The sequence below is a fragment of the Narcine bancroftii genome, chromosome 2 (genome assembly GCF_036971445.1).
Source record: "Narcine bancroftii isolate sNarBan1 chromosome 2, sNarBan1.hap1, whole genome shotgun sequence".
In the NCBI taxonomy this organism is placed as follows: Eukaryota; Metazoa; Chordata; class Chondrichthyes; order Torpediniformes; family Narcinidae; genus Narcine; species Narcine bancroftii.
This window is the reverse complement of record NC_091470.1, coordinates 43,321,620-43,339,790: the sequence shown is the minus strand read 5'-3', so window position 1 is coordinate 43,339,790 and position 18,171 is coordinate 43,321,620. Positions and strand designations below refer to the sequence as shown.

General features: G+C 39.8%; 1 protein-coding gene across 1 annotated transcript in view; it reads right to left on the bottom strand.

Moving 5' to 3' along the window:
* tecpr2 (tectonin beta-propeller repeat containing 2) overlaps nucleotides 1–18,171 on the bottom strand; it is a 79,531-nt gene that overhangs the window by 21,303 nt on the left and 40,057 nt on the right. Inside the window, exons 12-17 of the mRNA XM_069916456.1 lie at nucleotides 16,790–16,970; nucleotides 13,806–13,947; nucleotides 9,759–9,999; nucleotides 8,631–8,720; nucleotides 7,127–7,360; nucleotides 1,428–1,576 (exon numbers count right to left, since the gene is read on the bottom strand). Of these exons, the coding sequence (XP_069772557.1) occupies nucleotides 1,428–1,576; nucleotides 7,127–7,360; nucleotides 8,631–8,720; nucleotides 9,759–9,999; nucleotides 13,806–13,947; nucleotides 16,790–16,970 (1,037 nt within the window). The remainder of the gene's footprint in view (nucleotides 1–1,427; nucleotides 1,577–7,126; nucleotides 7,361–8,630; nucleotides 8,721–9,758; nucleotides 10,000–13,805; nucleotides 13,948–16,789; nucleotides 16,971–18,171) is intronic.

Below are 18,171 nucleotides of genomic sequence, written 5' to 3'. Positions count from 1 at the left end.
CTTGAAGATCTTAAATTCTCAGTTCAGAATTATAATGCGCCTTTAAACATTATATCTCCGGTCTCTTTACTCACAATGTGACTATTTTCTTCCAAGATGAATTCACAAATCCAGATAAGGGTTAAATAAATGTGGTTATCCTCTTCCACGAAGTCACAAACAGACAAGGGTTAAACAAATGTGGACATACAATAGACCCAGTAGAAATTTGTCCTCTTTTCTAAAGAAACAGTGAAGTAGTCTTCGTTATTTCAAAAGCCACTGATTCTGTATTCTCCCTTCCCCAGGAGTAACACACAATAGCACGTATTCTTGTTACTGTAAATCAACCCTGTCTTTCATAAGGGTCACAGGGGTTTGACTTCTATACTCTCCAAACTGAACTCTTCCAAAACTGAACTCAAAATATCTGAATTTGGTAATCTATTTCTCCAAATCATGCGACCGTTACATCACCAAGGAGAGTCCCAATTTTTGGAAACCACATGACCATCGATTTTATTTCTATCAAAATTCTGTTCCTTTTTCAAAACCATTCCATATCCATAACAACCTCTGACCTCATCCCTATTCAAGAAGCTCTAAAGGCTTTGATTACAGACGAATTCCTTTAATAGTTCTTGAATAATTAAGACCCACTTGAAATCCATTAGCTCCGTCTGTCCAAGGAACGTGGACTCCGAGAATGAACACTTCTCAGAAAACAATGGTTCTCTATAAACGTGCTGAGATCTATGCATCACCCTGTACTAACCCACAGCTAACCTACTAAGAATACAGATACAATATTTTTAACTCTATAATTTACTTTACTAAGACATTTTTTATGAAAAAAAAATAGTTTAACATTAAAGGTTAATACAAATCCGTTACACACAGTCAGACAATTTTGCTTTAATCATCATTTTTGTAGGCAGACAGAAACTCACTTGTGACATTAAGCCTCCAGAAAAGTAATTGTCGTGTGGAAATGAAGCAGGAAAGTAGACAGAGAGATGTGGGGAAGAGACAGGACTACTGGAAATTGGAAAAATGAGGTGCACAGCAATTTCAAACGGTCATTGTGCTATCAGTATTAAAATATAAATAATTTCCAAACAAAATGCAAAGAAACAAATAACATTGACAAATTAATTGGAACACTTGTTGCAGATCTTTCAGCCTATGTGTTGTCTATTCTTTAAGAGGCCCCTCACAACTTAACAATGGCCCCTAACAATGTATCCAAATTCATTCACAATTTTTTTTGTTATTCATCTTAACCACTCCTGAGGACAGCAAGTTACATCTTCTCATCTCAGTGTTTTTCCACATCCACCCCCACTGAACTCAGTCATTTAAAGCTACTCTCTTTCCTTCAACACCAAAATCAATGCTAATACAATCTCTTCAGATCATCCAAAGAACAACAGCAATCTATTACCTACCTGTTCTGGTGGTTCAATGGTTATCCAAGCAGGCAGCATCATGCTGGGGTTTAGTGGTTGCGTTCCCACACGGAAATAAACAAATCCCTCAACATCACAAGCCCACACGTGCTGACCTCCGCAAGCTAGGCCTGCTAGTTTTATACTTCCTGAAAAGCAAAAAAAACATGTTTGGTAATGGAAGGCAGGCAATTGAGCTTCTAAAAGATTATGCATTGAAACTTTAGTTTCAAAATACAGAAAAAACAATAAATGTCAAGAGAAACAACAACTAATTATTTCCATGAGAATTTTGCTACCATCATCCTGATATACTGGATGTAAGGAGAAGGTGGAGTTGAGGCCCATTATTGAAGGGGAATTTAAGCAATATGTAGGAGAGGGAAGTGGAGGGCAGGCCAGAAGGAGTAGGATTGATGAATGACAGTTCATTAACATCTCTTCACAATTATTACGTGTTCTTGAATACATATTTTATCCAATCTGTTGAACCCACCTCCCTGCTATTTAGTTTAAAGCCCTATCCACATCCCTAGTATGCAATTCACCAGGATCCTCATCCCAGCAGAGTTCAGGTGGAGCCTATCTCATTGGAAGAGCTCCCTTCATCGCCAATACTGGTGCAATATCTGACAAATTCAAGCCAATTTCTCACAAACCAGCCCTAATCTTATCCTGGCGAATTTGCACAGGATTGACATTTCCTCAAGACCTTAAGACAGAGGAGCAGAGTTTGCCCTGCCATTTAACCTTGTCTGTAAGCCACCACTGATGTCAGGATTGAATATACACAACTAAAGGAACTTTCAGGTGGCTTGTAAAGCCGCATATTTTGGCAAAATGTGGCTGTGGGAAGGCCACGTGAATGTGTAGGAGGCGCCTGCAAGGCGAGCTTGGTAACCCTCCTCGGAGAGGGATAATACCAGCAGCAAAGGGCCTCCCCAGTCATCTGAATGTAGGGCAGCTGGCGCGGGCTGTCCCCACACTGTGCAGACTGATTTCGGGAGTGGGGAAAAGGGGAGTGGGGAAAAGGGGAGTGGGGAAAAGGGGAGTGGGGAAAAGGGGAGTGGGGAAAAGGGGAGTGGGGAAAAGGGGAGTGGGGAAAAGGGGAGTGGGGAAAAGGGGAGTGGGGAAAAGGGGAGTGGGGAAAAGGGGAGTGGGGAAAAGGGGAGTGGGGAAAAGGGGAGTGGGGAAAAGGGGAGTGGGGAAAAGGGGAGTGGGGAAAAGGGGAGTGGGGAAAAGGGGAGTGGGGAAAAGGGGAGTGGGGAAAAGGGGAGTGGGGAAAAGGGGAGTGGGGAAAAGGGGAGTGGGGAAAAGGGGAGTGGGGAAAAGGGGAGTGGGGAAAAGGGGAGTGGGGAAAAGGGGAGTGGGGAAAAGGGGAGTGGGGAAAAGGGGAGTGGGGAAAAGGGGAGTGGGGAAAAGGGGAGTGGGGAAAAGGGGAGTGGGGAAAAGGGGAGTGGGGAAAAGGGGAGTGGGGAAAAGGGGAGTGGGGAAAAGGGGAGTGGGGAAAAGGGGAGTGGGGAAAAGGGGAGTGGGGAAAAGGGGAGTGGGGAAAAGGGGAGTGGGGAAAAGGGGAGTGGGGAAAAGGGGAGTGGGGAAAAGGGGAGTGGGGAAAAGGGGAGTGGGGAAAAGGGGAGTGGGGAAAAGGGTCGAAACAATGCTGGTACCAAAATGGAGCGCCTCCTTTTCCCCCGCCGGCCGCTCCAGGCCCCGTACTCCCCCGCCGGCCGCTCCAGGCCCAGTACTCCCCCGCCGGCCGCTCCAGGCCCCGTACTCCCCCGCCGGCCGCTCCAGGCCCCGTACTCCCCCGCCGGCCGCTCCAGGCCCCTTCTCCAGCGGTGCTCCAGCCTCCTCCCCCGCTAGCCGCTCCAGTCCCGTTAGTGGGGAGAGAGCAGGGCAGTGGGATCAGTGTGGTGACGTCCCGTGCAGGACATCCCCTCGCTGACAGCCCGCGCCGGCCGCCCCACAGGGTGGGGACTGATTTTGTGAGTGGGGAGAAAGCGGGGCAGCGGGATCAGTGTGGGGACGTCCCCGCGCTGATAGCCCGTGCTGGCTGTCCCAGCTGACAGCCAGTCATCCTGACTTGATAGCCCAAGAGACAGGAGCCGGAATACGCCCAAATATAAACTTCATGATTGCTCACAAAAAAATTAAATAATCCAACTGCGTGAAAATCTTTATAAACATAAGAAACAGTCTACGTATTTCTCATTCAAGGTTATCATATCAGCAGTAATCACCAAGTCACATGCACTGGGTATCACTAATGCAATCACATGATACAGCTGTTAGAATGCATTTTGATTCTAAACAGTGTCACCATGATCCAAAACATGGGGTCAGATAACGTCTACTCTGCACTGGTGTTTTTATTTTAATCTGAAGTACGTTATAACATTCAATAGTTCTCTTTATAGAAAAACATCCACAAGCACTTTCAGCTCTAAATAAAATTATCTATATTTCTTTCCTTGTTATTTTTATTGATCAGATAAAACATTCAAAACTGTGAATGAATGCATACAGTTTTTGTACCGCACATCTAGCAGGATTAACCATTTTTTAACTGAAGTTGAAGCAGTAAAATGCAAGTTTAATTTTAAATGAGTTAACTGAGCAGCTGAAGGAGCCCATAGATGAGCTAATGAATTAAATTTATCTGGTTTGTCAAGATTATTTTGGAATTATGACAGAGCCAATCATAAATGAACTCTCAGACTGGCTTAATGAACATAAACTTGAAAAAAATAAATAATTTAGTTTTACCTTTTGAACATATCTAATGCTGCCGGCTCAGGTCTTCCATCCATTAAACATTTATGTGAAGTGCTACCTCAAGGAGGCACCAACATCAATAAGGACCCCCATCATCCTGGTCACAACCTTTTCTTGCTGCTATTTTCGGGACAGAAACCTGAAATCCAGCACCTCTCGGTTCAAGAACAGTTTGTTTCTGAACAGCAATCATGGTTTTGAGCCTCCCTGTACTATGCTAATCATAAACTACCCTGGCACCACAAAAAAAGCCCTGTCTGCATTGCTGAAGCACCCCTTTATTTTCATGCTTTACTGCAGCTGTATTTATGCTTCTTAACTCTTTCTGTCCACACTGTTGGAATTTTTTTTAATGTATACATGATTGGAGTTTTATTTTTACAAAATTGCTTCAGCAAGCAAGAATTTTGGTGAATAGGTACATTGTATGACAAGAAGCTTATTGTCATTCCCTCAAATTACTAAAATAGTAGTCCGCTCCTGATAAAGAAATACATCAAGTAAAAAATGGAATTCCCCTGTTAATCACAATGACCTAAATATCATTAATTGGTATGTGTTTTTAAAATGTCCATTTATATTATAATTTTAACAGCAACCACTCTTTAATATGACTAGGAGAGAAGGGATCGGATAGAGTCAACATGGTCAAAAGAGTCAAAAGGTAAATCGTGCTTGACAAATCTATTGGAATTCTTTGAGATGGTGACAGGTAAAATAGATGGGGGAGAGCCAGTGGATGTGGTGTACCTAGACTTCCAAAAGGCCTTCGATAAGGTCCCGCATAAACGAGTGGCTTACAAAATCAAGGCTCATGGGATTGGGGGCAAAGTATTGATGTGGATTGAGAACTGGCTGGCAGGTAGAAGACAGAGAGTTGGGATAAATGGCTCGTTTTCTGAGTGGGAGGCGGTGACCAGTGGGGTGCCACAGGGATCTATACTGGGACCCCAGCTGTTCACAATTTACATTAATGATCTAGATGAGGGGAATGGATGTAATATCTCCAAATTTGCAGATGACACTAAGCTAGGAGGGGTTGTGTGCACGGAAGAGGGGGTCAGGAAGCTCCAGTGTGATTTGGATAAATTGAGGGACTGCGCAGATACATGGCAAATGCACTACAATGTGGATAAATGTGAGGTTATCCACTTTGGTAATACAAACCGGAGGGCAGATTACTATTTGAATGGCAATAGATTAAGAGATGGGGAAGTGCAGAGAGACCTAGGGGTACTTGTACACCAGTCTCTGAAGGCGAGCATGCAGGTACAGCAGGCGGTTAAAAAGGCAAATGGTATGTTGGCCTTCATATCAAGAGGGTTTGAGTATAGGAACAAGGATACCTTACTGCAGCTGTACAGGGCCTTGGTGAGACCCCACCTGGAGTATTGTGTGCAGTTTTGGTCACCTGATCTAAGGAAGGATGTTCTTGCAATGGAGGGAGTGCAGGTGCGATTCACCAGGCTGATACCTGGAATGGGAGGAATGACTTATGAGGAAATATTGCGCAAATTGGGATTGTACTCGCTGGAGTTTAGAAGATTGAGAGGGGATCTCATAGAGACATATAAAATTCTGGCAGGACTGGACAGAATGGATGCAGATGGGATGTTTCCAATGATGGGAAAATCCAGAACCTGAGGCCATGGTTTGAGGATAATAAGCAAACCATTTAGGACCGAGATGAGGAGGAATTTCTTTACCCAGAGGGTGGTGAATCTGTGGAATTCATTGCCACAGAGGGCAGTAGGGGCAGGTTCATTAAATATATTTAAGAGGGAATTAGATATATTTCTTCAGTATAAGGGTATTAAAGGTTACGGAGAGAAGGCGGGGACGGGGTACTGAACTTTAAGATCAGCCATGATCTCGTTGAATGGCGGAGCAGGCTCAAAGGGCTGAATGACCTACTCCTGCTCCTATCTTCTATGTTTAATATGTTTGCAGGGCGTGACACTAAACAACAAAAAGGTATTATGGCAAGAAACTAACATCTTGAAAATAATTATTTCTTAAGGACCATCCTAAAAAGGGAAATGATAGAAGAGAGGGCAAGAGAGAATTCTGGAGCTTTGAATTTGAAAGCTAATAGCTGAGCAGGAAAGGTTAAGAAGCCAAAAACAGAGAAGATTTGACAGGTTGGATGTTAAAAGGCTCGAGAATATATCAAGAATAGTGAGAAATTAGATCAGCAAATGGATATGAAAGCAAGAGTAATAATAATAAAACAATATGTGACTTAATTTGGAGCCACTGAATAAAAGTTCCTCGGAGTGCACTTGGAGGAGAACCTCACCTGGACCCTAAACACCAGCTCCATAGCCAAGAAACCCCCAGCAGCGCCTCTACTTCCTGCGAAGGCTGAGGAGAGTTCATCTCCCACCCTCACTACATTCTACAGAGGATGTATTGAGTGCATCCTGTGCAACTGCATCACTGCCTGGTTTGGAAGCTATACCTCCTCGGACCGCAATAGTGAAATCTGCAGAAAAGATCATCGGGGCCTCTCTTCCTACCATGAAGGACATTTACAACACACGATGCAGGCAAAAGGCAATGAACATTGTGAAGGACTCCACACACCCACTGTGTAAACTGTTCTCCCTTCTGCCATCTGGTAGGAGGTACCGTAGCACTCTGGCCCTTGAATCCAGATTGGGCAAAAGCATTTTTCCCTCCAAGGTATCAGACTCCTGAATTCCCAGTACATTTGGGGAAAGGGTACTGTGGATTGTTACTGTATAAATGTGTTTAACTTCTATTCTAACTTTATTTATGTAAATATGCTCTATGTTCCTGGGGAAATACGATCTCGTCTTTACTGTGTGAGCATAGTATGGATGATAAATAAAGGTGACTTGTCTTGACTTGAAAAGGCAAAATGCTTATTGTAATGAAATCATTCAAGAAAATCATCTTACCTAACTGAGTAAGATCCAGCATGGTCCAGTGCATACCACTTGGGCAGTTTTCTGACAATGTCCTTATATGAATTTTGCCCCTCACATCCAGACCCCATACTGCATCATGATTGGCAGAAATCTGTACCATCTCTACATCTGGAGGTAATTGTACTGTAGAAGGCCGAAACTCTGGATTTTGATCATTGATACAGAAGAGATCTTTATTGCTTTGTCCCAGCCACAGGAAACTTCCTGCAGAAAAAATGTTGCATGATAATTATTTTCAATATTACTATAACCACTGTCAATGAGTTTGAGTATGAATAGAAAGGACCAACTTTTTAAAGAACTGATCAAATTTCTTTTCCAACTGATTCTTACTCCATACAAGGCTGTCCTCCCCAATTCTACATGCTCTATCTTGTTTATCACCTCCTGTATGCGATCTTCTTTAAAAGTCTTCTGAAAATCCAAATAGATCACATTCACTAGTTGTCTCTCATCTCTTTCTCCCATATATATGTAAAATGAAATTCCACTGTATCGATCGATCGATCGATAGATAGATGTTCTGTAAGAATCATTCCTTAATCTACAATCCCCATGGCCATCTTCTTCAAAAGTGTGGGATGTAGATCACTAGCACCTTTGGATTTTAATTTTCAAGCTATAAGCAAAGAAATTAGAAACAGTAGGACATTCGGCCCTTGAAGCCTGGTCCGCAGTTTATTAATATCATGGCTGACCAGATTTTAAACTTAATTAAACCTAGCACCCTCTCTTATTAAGAGGCTACCTCTACATTAATAATATTCAAATATTATTTCCATCCTCGGAAAGAAAGAACTCCAAAGGCACAAGCCTCAGAAAAAATATTTGCTTCATTTATCTCAAATGGACAATACCTATTTTGAAACCATGACCTTCAATTCTAGGTGATCCAGTAAGAGAAAACATCCTCTCCACATGAACTATGTCAAAAATACATAACATTACAGCACAGTGTGCTGACCAATGTAATCCTTCACAAGAGGGCTTGGGATCTGTTAAACTCCCACACCCTTCACTACCATATTTTCATTACTTCTTTAGCAGGGATTTCTTTAACAAAAACAGTAAAGACAAATATATTTTAGTAATTAATAGCCTTCCCCTTTAAATCTTTCAGTTCAATGCATTGCTGTCCATCCTTTTCAATGCTGATGTATTGAAAATTATAACCCCAACTTTTCTCTTTAAACTTGCCAAACGATTCTTTGCCAAATTGTTCCATTTGCTTGGCCTTATTTTGGATTTCTTTTTTTTTTCATTTTCTTTTCTCTCCTCCTAGCACATTATGTTTTGCAAAGAACACCATAAAAAGGTGGGCTGATGTAGAAGAATTTTCGAATCAGAGAAAAGTGCTGAAAATTAAAAAACAGAAGCAGTAGACCCAAGAGAACACTTCCATACAGCTGGTTTAGCCTGAGAACGCTAACGCAAGATTAAAACTATGAACTGAAATGTTCTGGCATTTACTAACCTTTTTTAGTTGGGGCTACAGAAGCCACTACAAAAGCCCATTTTATTGCTGATACTGTTCCTCGTGGTACAATTGACTTCCAATATGTAGCTATAAAAACAAGTCAAAATTATTAAAATCTTGCTAACGTTGAAAGACATCTTCATCTGGATTGGTAACTAAAAACATGTTTTGAATTAATGTTCACAATTATTGTCCCGACAAAGACAAATAACTTGAATCTTTTATTATCAGCCTAAATAATCAGACTTCAGAGCATTTTCACTTCAATTCTCTCTCCTTCAAGATTCAGGTCTTCAGCAGTCCAATGCAAGGTAAGAATGAACAAAATTATATTACTGTAAACCCATTATCTGGAATTCAAGCAACCGGCAACCTCAAGTAACTGTCAAAAAAAATCACGGAAAATAAAAAGGTAAAAAATATGGAAGTTTAAAATTGACGTGCATCGCATTTTTTCGCCAATTACGCAACACAATCTCAAGCAACTGGCAAATTCACTTATCTGGTATCTACCAAGCCCCATAGGTGCCAGATACCAGGGGTATTTTACTGTGCTTAGTACATTTTAATAAGAAACGGTTACATACGCAACTAAACTTGTATATGCAAACTATTCAATGAATTTTCTTACATTCACAAGATTTCCAAACAATCGAGTTGGTACTCATTCATTTTAATTGTGAAATTTATACAAATATTAAATCAATGGCCCATTGGATTTGGTAAATTTAGTGAACCCAACCTTTGCCATCAATTTTTCTGACTTACCAGATGAAAAGTTTTATTAAAAATGAAAATTCTTTTATACTATGTAACATGACCTTCATTAAATGTTACAATTGGTTAAACTGCCAATCTATTAGCAAACAGAGTGAGACCACTGAATTATACAATATAAAGTACCTTTACATTGTATAAGTTTTTCTTAAAAAAAATGGAAGACCATCTAGTTTTCTTTATGGTTAAGGATTGTACATTGTATCAGATTTCAGGGATACCATAATGACCAATAAAAGAAACTGAAAATGTATTCTTTAAAATTTTATTTTCTTAAGACTTGCTCAAATATCATTTACAAGGCAAAACCAAGTATAATAAAACTTGCATTTCAAAAGATAGACCAACCTAGTAAATTTCCTTTTGCTACATGGAACTCATTTTTCCCTGATGTGATCCACACACCACAACTGTTGACACTAATGAGACTTGGCTGAGATGGAGACTGTTGTGACCATAAGACACCTCGCAGTTTGTCTGCTACTTTTTCTACCGGAGCCTGAGCAACTGTGGCTACAGTCTGTGTTGCATGAATTATTGTCTGGAAGATGTTGCACTGATCGAAGACCACATAATCCGTAATGCTTACCTGTAACAGAAGAAGTGCTTTAAAATTAATTAACCTCCTCTTAAAAAATTTTTATAGTTTTTGAAATAAAAAGCTTATAGTTGAGGCTAGCTGCTAACAAAGATCTTACAAAGCATCAGAGACATTCTTCATGGTGTCAATTCCACCAGTCAGGATTTTACTCTGAATATCTGACAATAGTGGACAGAAGCAAAAAAAAACATTTCTCATAAGACCAATTCAGTTGAAATACTGAGGGACACGATTCTCAGACAACATCTGCCTCGCCAATCAATAAAACAATTTCAAAGCCCTTTTCTTAAAAATAAACTTTACAAGCATAGCCAGTTGAAGGTGAACTCCTTTAAAGTCCACAGAGAATTTCCTATTAATACTTTTGCTACCTTATCATTCCAATGCACTCCTAGCCAGCCTATCTCATTTGGACTATAAACATGAAGTGATCCAAAAGCATCAGCCACACCCTAAATTCTTTCATGCATTACCAGTTCTTGCTGATCTAGTGCTGTTCAATTATGCAATATCTTTATTACTTCTCCTTCACCACCAAGTACATCACTTTGCCCCTTCACCTCGATAGCAGAGGAAAAGATGTGGCAGAGGCAGATAAAATGAGAGAAAGGAATGTATTCTTACAGCAAGCAGTGTGAGAGGAATGTTGTCAGACTTGTGCTGTGGATACAGGGCACTACTTCCCTGAAATGGGAAAAGCAATTGTGAACGGTAACTTGGAGATTAATCAGTTATAAGTGAAAACATGCTGGAAATTGGCAGCAAAGACGAGTTCAGCACAAGAGCAGGAAACGGAATCAATATAATCAGTAACGTAACAGAACAAATTAAGAGAGGGGCACAAGAATGACTGGAAAAGGACTGGGTATTCCCCATATCTCAGAGAGAAAATGCTTGGATCCATACAGATTCCCATGAAGACATTCTCATTTGGAGGAAATTAGAGAAGTGAAGGAGTTATTCATTAAGAGAACAAATTCAGCAGACAAGGTCTGGAGGTGAAGAGATAACGGTCAGGGTTCTGACAAAAAGGACAAAAGGCCTTTGCATTCTTTTTTAAAAAAAAAATATTTTATTTTTCAATTTCCATGAAATAACAAAAAGCATCACAGACTGCTTCAAGATGTACAGATATCCCCCAACAATCTACATTCATGTGATACTTCCCCCTCCATCTCCCATCCCCCTTTGGAACAAAAAAGAGAACACTGAGTGCAGGGTCGGCGTTTCCAATGAATATCCGGGGAGGCTGTGGAGCTGCACCCTTATGCAATTTCTTTTATTAATCCACCTCTTGGTATTTTTTTTCCAGGATGTGGCCACATTGTGCTCCTGTGTATTTTAACAAAGGTGTTATATCGGTTATGCCCTTTGCATTCTCATGGTGAAGGGTGCAGTTGTACAGGGATCCAAGGTGAAAAAATAAACTAAACAAGGTCAGGAAATTGAAAACTATTAGAAGAGAAAGGATTATCAAGAAAAATCTGAAACTGGGTCAACTGGAACAGCAAGAAGGAGCTCTGTGTGGTAAGGACAAAATTAGTAACTCTGGAAGGATGGTCTCCTGATAAAATGAGATTAGTGACCATCTAGGAATCAGTGTTTTGTAATGGGGGTCACAGTCCAGATCCCTCTACATCCTGGATTATATTTGGGATGACTGATAGGGTTCTGGGAGTTGCCTTTCTGTTAGTCGTAATAGATGATCAAATATCAGTCAAATAGGGAATAAAATATTACTTGGTACAATTTTTTTTTTAAACATACAGAACTTAAAAATAAAATGAATCAATCATTTGTCTATTGTAGTATTCGTACAGTTGTACAATTCACCCCTTAAGTTGGTTATAAGCAATTGCAACCTATTGTTTATAACCAACTTCAAGTTGGTTTCAAATATTTAGTTCAAGGTGCAATTAGGTGTCCTTACATTAAATGTTAGCTACTTGGCTTTATACTTTCAGGTACAAATATGAAATTTTAGAAAAGGCTTTTTTTTAAAAAAGCTTCATTAGTTTTACTGCAATTAATAACTAATTAGCTATAACATTAGAGATTTATCATATCACGGTTATAGATATAGTATCAAATTCATAGACATTACTTTATTCACCAGGAATTAAAGTGGAATAATTGGATCAGATTTTCTTGGAGACTTGCATTAATATTGATTAGCTATCAAGCAACACAGGCTATTTAAGGAGTAAGTGACCAACATTATCAATCATGATTGATTCATGGTTCCCCTGCATTGTTAATAATTCATTGCTAATATTCATAGCTCTATTCAACAAAAAAAAACAACAAAAAAAATTCTTGGAATATATGCATTTTTTTCCCCCCACTGCTACTTAAATAGCAGACTAGCTGGGCAATGCAAAGTTTGATAACATGTAACCTTTGGGAAGAAAAAAAAACTCAAAGGATAAAGATAGCCTGGTCTGAAGCTATGTAATAGGGTTAGCAGATGTGGAATCTCTGAACTTTAAAATTCATGAGGTGTTCCAACTGAAAGCACTGCAACTAATTCCAAGAGAACTGCCTGGTGAGAGTTGGAATTTAGAGGAATATTAATATTCTGATTTACATAAACATAAATTAAACATGAATAGGCACACTACCAGCTTATCATCACCCTTAAGGCAACACATTCTTATCAATAAACTATTCTTGACAAAATTGTGGGCTAGTTGCCAAAATTTACAGCTTTAGTCACTGCTTCAAGAAAACCTGATGATGGGGTGGAACCTTTATAAAATACCAGGAGAGCTTTTAAATATAGTTAAGAGTTTTTTTTCCCTAAAAGCTCTTCTTCATACAACTGGAGACAAGAGATTCTGTAGCAAAATAAAAGCTGCTGGAGAAATTCTGCCAGGAAGACAGCATCTGATAGTTACAGTCCGTAGCTGTCTCCATGTACCACCTCCCAGACTCTGTCACGATCTCACCCTTCACACAACTCTCCTCTGATTCCATTAGTCCATCAACCTCCCCGTACCTGGATCCACCTACTGCTTGCCAGCTCCTGCCTCTCTCTTTTAGACTGGCTATCTCCCATTTACTATCTCAAACCTGATGTAGGGTCTTATCGACTATCTCTTTCCCACTACATATGCTGTCCAGCCTAATTCCAGAAGCAACAATTTCTTTTCTCACACAGATGTTCATTACTTCGATACTACAAACAATTTTTAAAAAAATTAAAGAATTGTTTTACAGCATGTATTATAAAACATATCCACAGGACAATATTCATATATTCAATAGCCACAATAGCTTAATTTTGATAGTCAATATCAATGTTATCAAATCAAATCAATCAAATAGCTTTTTATTGTCATTGTACAAGTTATACAACGAGATTTATGACAGCAGTACAAGATTACCAATGCAGCGACACAACCACAGGCAGCACCACAGAAGTTAAATAAAAAATTTAATTTACAGTGCCGTATATGTCCTTTATGTGAATGGAGGGGGGGTGTCAGCTGTATGTATAATAGATGTGGAGGACAGAGAGGGGAATTTGTGGATATGTGTGTTCAGTGTAGTGACAGCCTGGGGGAAAAAGCTGTTTCTGAGTCTGTTTGTTCTTGTCTTGATTGACCTGTAGCATCTGCCAGAGGGTAGTAGGTCAAACATATGCAGGGCAGGGTGGGTGGGATCCTTTATTATTGCTTGTGCTCTACTGAGGCAACAAGAGGTGTTGAGATCCTTCAGGAAGGGTAGGGGATATCCAATTATCTTTATGATATCTTACTTAGAAAAGATTTAAATATACATGAAGTTCTTACCTGCCACCAGTGGTCATCTTCACCTTGAGGTTTCTTTGAAGATATGCCAGTGCGGAACCAGAGGTTGCCATTTGTGTCTAAAGCCCAAACTGTCTGCTGATCTCCCAATGCTATACACACTAATTCCAGCATCTGTCTTTCACTATATAAAATGGAGTAAAAACACGTACTTTTAAAATTCATTACTTTAAAAAAATGCAACATTTAAAAAAATGATAGAACTTTAGAACTGATGTACATTTCCAAACAATCTGTGAAATCAAAGACATAACAATCATGTAAAAACATCAACAGGACAATGCAAACAACATTGAGGGGTACATTTAAATACAAATTCCTCAAAGCTTTCATTCATTTGGGTATGGTTAATTACCATATTTGACAGCATACAAGACTCACTTTTTCTCCCCCAAAGAAAAATTGGCTCAAAGATACCCAGCCTGGTCTTGCATGTGAAGTTGAAATTTAGCAGGTCGCCGGCTATTCACCCAGTTTCAAGAAGCACATGGAGATGTTGCGGCTGTTCACGAAGCGGGCCTGTATCTTCGCAGAACTCTTTCCCTCACATGGTCTGTGCTTTCCAGTGCCACCGCTACTCACTTCCCTTGGTGAGAAGGCCACCATGGCAGTTCCCGCCAGCAGTGCAATATCAGTGTTTGTAGTACACCCCATTACTATGACCAATTGCTTGCTTTGAGGGGAGTGCTGAGCCTTTGTTCATCAAGCACAGGCCATGAGCAAATTGAATGAGGGTAGGTGGCAGTGAGTGAGCATCCTGTCAAGTTGAGTGCAACAGGTCACTTGCTCACTACCTCATTCAATTTGCTTTGGGGGCTATACTTGTTGAACAAAGGCTCAGCGTGGAGCCTGATTGCTGAGGCCCAGCACTCCCCTCAAAGCAAGCGATCAATTATTTGCTCCTTGCAAAAGTGGGCCCTGCCCATTGCCCTGGTGACCAGCTTCTCTCCCTCGAGCGCCTGTCAATCAATCAGCATTTGCACAGTGGCGGGAGAAACAGCCTGAGCCTCGGCATGCAGAGGGCAGGAGGACATGTTGCTGCTGTTATGCATGTGTGAGGAGGCTTCAGCATCTCGGCCATGCAAGGCTAGAGGGTTACCATCGAAGTGAGAGAAGGCTCACATACAAGGTGCATGAGAGTCAACAAATTCCCCTCCATTTACCTGGCTGAACTTGTTCTTACAGAGAACAAATTTTTCCTTTTCCATTCCCATTCTCCAGAAAAACTATCAATATAGTGGTCGCACAAGTCCAAGCCAAGCTGGACTTTTGAGGTACATGGAGAACACCACATTTCATTCTCCTTCTTCAACTTTCTTTCAGTGCAGCTTTCTGATCTAATTTCAAACTCAAAATTTCAGTACTTTTGCTGCCAGTTTCCTCCCTTTCACATTTCCTGTCTTCATCTCTTCCTTTCCCTTTCCTGATGTCTCCGCTTCCAATTGGTTACCGAGCTGTGTTAGCTGTGAAAGTTAGATGTATTGACTCAGTTTCCTCTCACCCTGAAAGAATTCTATTCCATTCTCTCAATTATTCAGCCTTCATCACAATTACGCCTATGATAAAACCTTTCACATTGGGTCCTCTTAAGATGTGTTAGCTTCAATTTAACCATGGCTTCCTTTTTCCTAGAACTGACAGGAGTCCGTGACACTCCAGAGGGATCAATCCTTTCACAACTTAGCCTATTTTTATTCTTTTCTAATAAAATTTTCCTACGCGACACCAGGGACCAATAATAAGGTCCTTTTAGGTGAAGCAGTGATTCACTTGCACTTTTTCAGATCAAGTGGACTGCATTCAGTGTTCCTGATGTACTCTCCTCCACAATGAGGAAACCAAACTCAAATTGGATGATTCTTTGCAGAGCATCTCATCTCAGCCCACAGGAGCAATCCTGAACCTCCAGTTGGCGCGCCCTTTTAATTCACCTCCCATTTTTCTGTTTGTCTCTCTGCAGCCTCCTGCGCAAGTTTGAAAACCAGCACTTCATTTTGTGTCAGTGCCCAATACAGATTTAAAGATCCAATTCAACTATTTCTAGTTACCACTTATTGTTTGTATCATAGCTGCTAAGCTTTGTGCTACATTATCCATTTATAATATTAAAACACCTTTTCTCTTTCCACATATACTGCCTAATGAGCCAGGCATTTCCAATATTCTCTTTTGGTTTCATTTCTTTGAAACTGCTTTTTCTTCTGCATTTCACAACTTATTTGTTTTCTTTTCCTCAACCTGACCTCATGATTCACTCATGTTAATGTCCCCAACCTCACCTTATATTCTTTGTTCCTCCCAAATCTCTGCAGCCAACCTGTGTTTATGCAAGCGCTGCCTGAACAGCTGATCCTTCAAGCCTTTTCTGTTTTTATTTGAGAAGCCCATCATCTGCAGTTTTATTATTTTCTTTTACTTTCAAGTGTCAAATAAAATAAACCTAATCATCTAGATTTTTACAGTTAAATTATTTTTCAAGATAATGACTCATTTAGACCAGCATAGTCACAATTGTTGATAGAGAACAAGCTAGAGCCAACTCTATGAGGGTCTATGATGTTGGGGGCTCTAGGCTAGAAAAACAGCTGTTTAAAAGGGACCCAAATTACTACCAAATTTTTAACCATGCAAAAGGTGAAATATTTTATCTAAAGGATAATAAATGAATCAATAAAACTTGAGATTAATAAGTCACAGAATCCCACATTCAAGGCATACTATTTAGACAAGAAAAATGTTTCTATGGTCAAACTTTCGCTAGTTTCTCAAAAAAAAAGTGTCTTTTGAACAACAGTTTCAATATTCTTCACTTATAATGAAGTGGTTTCAAATGTTTCCCTGTCATGAACGAGAAAGTATAATGGCACGAAATCTAGTATCATGAATATAATTCAGAATGGATGTAATCAATTTTCAGAAAACATCTTAAAAGACATCACAGCAAAACAAAAACAAAATCTTCTTACCTTACAATATCAGACACCCACTGTTCTCCTTCAGGGCAAAAGCTACTGATACCTTTTCTGAAGAGAACTTTTTGCTGTTCTGTCAGTGCCCATACCACATTATTCTTGGAAATAATTTGCACTAAAGGACAAGGGCAATCCACCTTCATTGCTCTGGCACACGGACGATCCGCACTAAGGCCTCAAGATAAGGAACCACAAAGAACAATCAAACTGAATATAACATTAAACATACAATGGTAGGAAATTGTACAAGTTGTAATGCGTGTCAGTTTGTACTTGAGATTACAGGCTGCAATTTCCACAGAACAGAAAATCCCACACTCAAAATTGTTAGAAACAAAATAAATGAGAAAAAAGCAAGGCACAGAATGGCAAGAGTGAGAATGAATTATGTGCACTTTTAGACCACTTAAATATCACCATAAAACTTTACAGGTAATTACATTTTATTTTGCAGTATTGTCATAAGGTGGACAAACACAAACCATAATGTAATATAAAGCATTTTGTATCTATTAAACCTCTGTTTTTGTGAAACTGCAAACACATCCCTTTATTCCATTAAAAAATAGAGAAAATGTGGATTTAATACGAAAATAAATCCAAACAAAAACATCGCCACTGAGCCGGAGATGGACAATGATAATTTCTGCAGTTCAAAAACCTGAAGAGGGATAGAAGTGAGCCTTGTAAAAGAGAAGGAAGAGGGCATGGAGTCAGAATGTTCACCTATGTCTTTGTGCCAGAGCTATGAAAATGATGCACCAGTTAACAGGCACAACTGCATTCAACCTTAACTTTAAAATAAAATTATTAATGATCAAGTGAGACTGAAAGGAATCCAAGTCAATAGGCTGCATTGCCTGTAAAATAAAGTGAAAAAGCATGTTGTGTAGTTTGACAGTGAACATACAACTCTTCCCTTATTTTCTACTGTTCGTAGATGGAAAGAAAACACCTGATCTCTTGTGCATATCAACATCAGGCACTGAATACCTGCCAGACTTGTGATCACAGATGTCATGAGGGGCTCCACACAGGAAAGATATGGAAGCAATGAAGGTTTTTTAAAGACTATCCTGTGTAAGTCTTAAATTTGGACATTTACGAGTAGAAAAGTAGTAGATGAAAGATTTATAATTAAAGTGAATAAAAACAAATTGTTTGAAGGAATGAACAAGTGCTAATGGCTGTATGCTGGTGCTTTATTTCAAACCCATTGTCCACAGCCAGACAAGTTTAATTCTCAATATAATTACAGGAATGGCATAAATAAGCCTTTGAAACCAACAAGAGGGTTTTGTCATTTATTTTCCACACATCTTCATACCCTTTTTCATTTCTTTCAATGACTTCTAAGAAAATGGGCAATTTCTGTT